Raw genomic sequence first — 7,022 nt, 5'->3', positions numbered from 1 at the left:
CTTGATTGACACATTTTGGAATGATATAAGGGCAAGTGTTTTATTTGCATATTTATACAATTATAAATACCTTTACTTTAATGTTATGTAAAAGGGGAAACTAATAATCGACTTTATTTGTGTTTGCAGAGTCTGTTTAATATTTCTAATGATGCCGCCAAGCGAAGGGTGTTTGAATCTTTGCTAGCGGAAAGATTCAGAGGCTTCAAGAGCGAATGAGTTCGTTGTTGGATTACAAAGAGGAAGAAAAAACTAAAGAAGAAGAAAGGCAATGATGATGAAGTCATCAATGAAGAGCTACTCCCATGGAAAAAATGGCCAAACATATCGAAGGCTGATTGGGAAGCTTTTGTTATTCAACAAAGTACAAAGGAAGCAATTGTAAGTTTAAGTAAATTTGATTACAATTGTATAATATATTATCTCTTTTTGAAGTAATAATACTAACAATTCTAATGATGTAGGAACTGAGGGAGCAAAATTCCAAAAATGCAAAGATGAAGCAATACACCCAACGTATGGGGTGTAAGACATTTGGTGAATGGAGGGAAACGTGGGTCAACGAAGGAGTATACCCTACTTCGCTACTAGGGTCGTCCAAAGGACCCTCTTCTTCTTCCACGATCACTACGCTAGTGAGTCGTGCTGGTGATTTCTTCTGTTCACTCCATGCGCGTGACAAGGAGACCGGAAAATGGGCCATCCAGGCTCTGGAAACCAAAGAAATGGCTGATAAGCTCGTAAGTAACTACGAACTTGAGAAATCTATGAATATTTTGCATAGATATCACTTATGGATGCTATTGGTTTCTGTTTTTTTTATGGCTACAGATTGAACACACTGAAGAACTGGTTGAAGGCAAGCTCGTCCCAAGTGTAGAAAAAGACCCTTTCACCTTGGCTTTGGGAAAGCCCTACCATCCAGGACGGGTAGTAGGTGCAGGAGGGTCATTGCTAGGGTGGGAAAAGGTGATGGGTCCAGAGTATACCAAATCAGGAAGATCCCGAGCAAGTGTGAACTCACCTCATGACTTGGTTTCCACGGTGGAATCGATTAAGGAACAAGTCCGCAACGAGCTCGTAAGTGAATTTAACGCTTGGGCGAAGCAAATGAACCTACCGAGCTTGCCTTTCCCCTCGAATACACCCGTCGACTCATGTAGTCACCCAAAAGGACAAGGGGAAGATGATATACATGGAGACAATGATGCAAATGAGGTAGTTTTTAAACTTTTAGTTTTGGCATATTGAGTTATGTAGGATCTAAGGTGGCAGTCATTAATTTCTTGTTGCAGGGTGGTACGCCTACACATGCGGACTCGAGGGAGCTCGATAATCCAACACCTCATCATTTTCCAGATTTACAGGTGATTTTGTTTAGTTCTATCTTAGTGAATATGGGCACATTATCAATCTTAGTGAATATGGGCACATTATCAATGATCCCTTGTGATATGTTTGGTTCTAATAACTGATCTTTCAAATTGGTGTAGGAAGAGACCCGTTGTGCACTACTACACCCAGACGAATCTAGAGCTTTGCATGTGGTTGCATATGGTAGTGCACAACCGGCCGAACAAGGTACGGTCCATTTGCGACCGCTTAGGCCACAACATTGCTCGGTTGGGATCAATTCTGTTACTACCGGGTTCGAGGACATCCTAATACCGGTGCCAATAGAGGAGGAGGAGTTCACTACACTTTGGGCGGCAAAAGGTAGCTTTGTGCAGTGGCCATGTGCTTGGGTAAGGTTGATGGACCAGGTAATTAAGATTTTGGGTTCGTTCGGTACTTTATGCCCGGTTGTTTTCACAAGAGTTAGATGGATTTGTCTTTTCTAACCAATTGCGTGATTTGTTGTATTAGATTTCGCAAAAAAGACAACCTTCAAAGAGGAAGGTGGAACAACCAATAAGCGTTGATCAACCGGTGCCAAAGAAGAGGAGTGAACAAAGGTCGGAGAGTGAAAAAGGGTCGAAGAAGATCTCTTCGAGAGGTTCAGCTTTGCAAGCTACTCCACTTGTTGCTGACACGGTCCTTCAAACGCTGTCTAAGGATTTAACATTTCTACACAACCGTGTTAGCATGTTTCCTAGTGACACTCCCATTCAAGTTCCACTACCTAAGGCAATGTTCCACTTTGATGAGGATGCAGTTGCATGGCTTAGCAAAGAAGATGTGAAAGAATTTCTAAGTGGTTCAATGCTTAACATCTCCCTCGTTCAAACATTCATGAGGTAATTTAATGCCAGACACGATTATGTTATTCAGATGCTCGGTGATTGCTTGTCATTTAATTTCCCATTAATATTTTGTTACCATGCATGCAGAGCACTACAGGAGCACTTACTTGAGATTGATTCTCCGTGTCAAGTAGGGTGGTTGTGCCCCGAGCAAATCTCTACTACGAGAATCTTAGGCAACTACCCTAACGTGTTGTACTATGTTGAACGGGGTATCAAGGAATCATTGCGTGCGGGTGACAAGTTCATATTCGCCCCATGTTTTAAGGAGTACGTTTGACCATGTCAAATTCATTTGTTTCCCCTAATTATATGTTGTACACGGCTAATTATTTACTTGTTTGTGTATTGTCCATTTCTGTAGTGCACATTGGACCCTGCTGGTGATTTGTGTTCCCAGTAACACCATCTTCCTTTTTGATTCATCTCGATTGCCTCATCCAAAAAAGCTCCTCGTGAAGTCTATACTGCGAAAGTAAATATAGCTATCTAATGTTGATTATCCTTACTTAACTCATTTATTATATTAGTCATACTAATCAAGTTTGAACTTACTTTTCTATAGTGCTATGAAGAAGATAAATTGCCGAGCTCCTCAAGGTCCTACATGAAAATCACCGATGGTAATGCTACATGATTTTGTGATTTTTATAATAAACGATGCGTAAGATGTTGCTAATTTGTTATGCATGTTTGATTCATTTACTGTGTTCCTATGCTAGTGCGCACAACAAGATAACGGGGTTGATTGCGGACTATACGTGATGAGATTCATGTTGGACATAATGACTCATTGCACAGACTTACAACAGCTTGATGAGGTATGCCATTGACTTAGTTAATTTGCTTTTGTGGTGTGTTTTGATAAGAGAAAACCCTTGAAACTGCGTCTTAAAACCCTTGAATTCCTCTTTTAATGCGATTTCAAGCCTTACCTGCCTCTAATAGGTAAAAATGAAATTTTAAGAGGAAGAACGAGCTATTTTGATCAAAAACATAGAAAATAGGCATACATGTAGTGATATAGGCCTTATTTCGGCCATTTTGAGTGAAATTGCGTCCCAAAACCATTCAAATGCTCTTTTAATGTGATTTCAAGACTTAGCTGCCCCTAACTAGTTAAAAATGAAATGTTAAGAGGAAGAATGAGCTATTTTGATCAAAAACATAGAAAATAGGCATACATGTAGTGATATGGGCCTTATTTCGGCCATTTTGAATGAAATTGCGTCCCAAAACCATTCAAATGCTCTTTTAATGTGATTTCAAGCCTTAGCTGACTCTAACTAAGTAAAAATAACATGTTAAGAGGAAGAATGAGCTATTTTGATCAAAAATATAGAAAATAGGCATACAAGTAGTGATATAGGCCTTATTTCGGCCATTTTGAATGAAATTGCGTCCCAAAACCATTCAAATGCTCTTTTAATGTGATTTCAAGCCTTAGCTGCCTGTAACTAGGTAAAAATGACATGTTAAGAGGAAGAATGAGCCATTTTGATCAAAAACATAGAAAATAGGCATACATGTAGTGATATAGGCCTTATTTCGGCCATTTTGAATGAAATTGCGTCCCAAAACCATTCAAATGCTCTTTTAATGTGATTTCAAGCCTTAGCTGCCTCTATCTAGGTAAAAATGACATTTTAAGAGGAAGAATGAGCCATTTTGATCAAAAACATAGAAAATAGGCATACATGTAGTGATATAGGCCTTATTTCGGCCTTTTTGAATGAGATTGCGTCTTAAAACACTTGACTTGCTCTTTTAATGTGATTTCAAGCCTTAGATGCCTCTAACTAGGTAAAAATGACATGTTAAGAGGAATAACGAGCTATTTTGATCAATAACATAGAAAATAGGCATACATGTAGTGATATAGGCCTTATTTCGGCTATTTTGAATGAAATTGCGTCCCAAAACCATTCAAATGCTCTTTTAATGTGATTTCAAGCCTTAGTTGACTCTAACTAAGTAAAAATAACATGTTAAGAGGAAGAATGAGCTATTTTGATCAAAAATATAGAAAATAGGCATACAAGTAGTGATATAGGCCTTATTTCGGCCATTTTGAATGAAATTGCGTCCCAAAACCATTCAAATGCTCTTTTAATGTGATTTCAAGCCTTAGCTGCCTCTAACTAGGTAAAAATGACATGTTAAGAGGAAGAATGAGCCATTTTGATCAAAAACATAGAAAATAGGCATACATGTAGTGATATAGGCCTTATTTCGGCCATTTTGAATGAAATTGCGTCCCAAAACCATTCAAATTCTCTTTTAATGTGATTTCAAGCCTTAGGTGCCTCTAACTTGGTAATAATGACATGTTAAGAGGAAGAATGAGCTAATTTGATCAAAAATATAGAAAATAGGCATACAAGTAGTGATATAGGCCTTATTCGGGCCCTTTTGGTTGAAAATGCGTCTTAAAATACTTGACTTGTTCTTTTAATGTGATTTAAAGCTTTAGCTGCCTCTAACTAGGTAATATTGACATGTTATGAGGAAGAATGATCTAATTTGATTATAAATGTAGAAAATAGGTGAAGTAGTAGTCATATAGGCCTATATGTATTAAATTTTTGCCTAACTTAAATTGTAAATGTATTTTTACATACATAACCTAAGTAATTAATTCTAGCTAACATCATTTTTGTTTAACCAAGTTTTGCAAGGTACAGAAAGGAGGTCCATTGACGAGCAAAGAGCTGAATGAAGTTCGAGATATGTTAGCGTCTTTCATTACATATAATTTAATTTGAACTTGTTAACTTGTACATTAATTATTAGTATAGTTTGTAAATATAACACCTTTTAATTAATGAGTTGTAAAAGCTATATGACATTTCATTATTGTATCGCATTTACGGCTATTAATTAATATTTATGTATTGTTGTTATTATTCCAATGTAATAATTATTATATTATTAGTATATTTAATAATAATAATAATAATAATAATAGTACGGGTTATAATTTGGGGTATTACTACTGTTACTATAATATATTTTAATGGCAGATTTAATACATGATGTGCAGGTTTTTAATTATTTTTAATTATAAAAAAAAAAATTTTAAAAAAAAAACAGGTTTTGCCACCGGTTTTTTCAATGAACCGGTGGCCAAAATTAATTTACAAAATGGCGCGCAAGAACTTCTGCCACCGGTTCATTGTGAAAACCGGTGGGGAATGGTAAAGTTTTGCCAGCGGTTCATGTTAAAACCGGTGGCAAAAGTGCTTAGATTAAACCCAAATTAGCAGCTTTTGCCACCGGTTCACCCCAAAACCGGTGGGGAAAGTAATTTTTGCCACCGGTTTTAAACCGGTGGCTTATCTTTGACGGTTTGCCACCCCCCAAATCAAGAACGGTTCAAAACCGGTGGGGAATGGGGGGTTTGAACCGGTGGGGATTGGGGTTTTTCGTCTAGTGCAAATATCTAGGGTTTGTAAATCGGGGTTTTTGATTGAATAAAAATCTAAAAATTATATAAATAATTTAACAACATCAAATACCCAAAATCAATATCAAAACATAATCAAAATCATGTTTTAATTAATAAAAACAATAGAATTAAATTAGGAAGAGAAAAGTGGTTTTTTTATTTTTTTTATTTTTTTTTATAATAATCGGCGGTGGCTAGTGGTGGCGTCGGTGGCTGCTGCTGGCCGCCGGTGGTCGCCAGTGGCTGCTGGCGTGCGTGAGGGAGAGGAGGAGAGAGGGGCGTGGGAGAAGAGAGAAAAAGAAGAGGAAAAAGAGAGGAAAAATAAGGAGAAAAAGGAGAGAGAAAATAAAGAGAAAACTTTTGGTATTTTTGTAAAATCTGACAATAATGATATTAGAGTGAAATATTTTGAGGTTTTGAAGTATTTATACTCCCTTTTTAAAACAAAAACTTATAATTACAAAACTCCCATTATTAAATTCTACTCCCCCTTAATTTCTTTCTTTGGGGCCAACTTGTTAGGCTTTTAAGTGTCCTCAATTTCCCAATAAGTTGATCCAACTATTTAAATAAAGATGTCCCAATTCAAAACACTTTTATTGCCTCAATTAATGACTCATATTATTTTATACACACTTACATAATATTTAAATAATTAATTTCTTTTAAAATGAAATGAATCATTTTAATTCATAAAATTAAATAAAATAAATAATTTATATATATAAAAATATTATAAAAATACGGAGTATTACAATAAAAGGGTCGAAATATTATTTTGGGAAAGTGATTTTGTTCACACCTCAAAGTGTTAATTTGTCCATTTTTCGTTGCGATTTTTGTGACCGGGTAACCAATTCCCCAACAATATAATTCAAAGTAATAATTTTCTACAAAGATGGCAACGATGAAAGAATTGACATCAAACTTTCAAAAGTTGGACAAGTTTGAAGGAGTTGATTTTCGAAGATGGCCTACTCCCCCTTAACTTCTTCCTTTAAGGCCTTACCTGCAGCCTGCTCTCTTCGGGGATCAGGCGACATTATGTCCAGCCACTGGACTGGCAGCTCTATCTGCTAAAACTTGGAGAATAACTTTTTGTGTTCTCCAAGGAGATAACCGAGGTGGCAAAGCCGGCCAAGGTTAAGAATGTATGGTGGATACTTATGATGGTACCACTAACCCTAAAGACCACCTGTTGGCATACACCCACCTCATGTACTTGCAGGGGTTGGATGATGCCGCATGGTGCTAGTGTTTCCCAGCCACGTTGAAGGGCATTGCCCAACAGTGGTCCGACAATTTGTTGGCTAGGTGCATCAGTAATTTTG

At 36.9% G+C, this 7,022-nt stretch overlaps 1 protein-coding gene across 1 annotated transcript; it reads left to right on the top strand.

Annotated features, from left to right (window-relative positions):
- The first annotated feature begins 702 nt into the window (after positions 1 to 702).
- Positions 703 to 1,922, top strand: LOC110709489. Its single transcript, XM_021887710.1, has 5 exons — positions 703 to 740; positions 832 to 1,218; positions 1,296 to 1,367; positions 1,494 to 1,716; positions 1,867 to 1,922. The coding sequence occupies exons 1-5, from the start codon at positions 726 to 728 to the stop codon at positions 1,920 to 1,922; spliced, it is 753 nt and encodes a 250-aa protein (XP_021743402.1). The 5' UTR covers positions 703 to 725.
- The last annotated feature ends 5,100 nt before the right edge of the window (positions 1,923 to 7,022 follow it).

Source organism: Chenopodium quinoa, unplaced genomic scaffold (assembly GCF_001683475.1).
Source record: "Chenopodium quinoa cultivar QQ74 unplaced genomic scaffold, ASM168347v1, whole genome shotgun sequence".
NCBI classification, from domain to species: Eukaryota; Viridiplantae; Streptophyta; class Magnoliopsida; order Caryophyllales; family Amaranthaceae; genus Chenopodium; species Chenopodium quinoa.
The sequence above is the reverse complement of the archived record's forward strand: the minus strand, read 5'-3'. Positions and strand labels throughout refer to the sequence as shown.

Bases quoted from the DNA above. Each gene is read 5' to 3' on its own strand.
- LOC110709489 (XM_021887710.1), top strand. The intron at 1,219-1,295 runs GTAGTTTTTAAA...TTCTTGTTGCAG, and splicing joins GAGACAATGATGCAAATGAG to GGTGGTACGCCTACACATGC. The intron at 1,717-1,866 runs GTAGCTTTGTGC...TTGTTGTATTAG, and splicing joins TACACTTTGGGCGGCAAAAG to ATTTCGCAAAAAAGACAACC.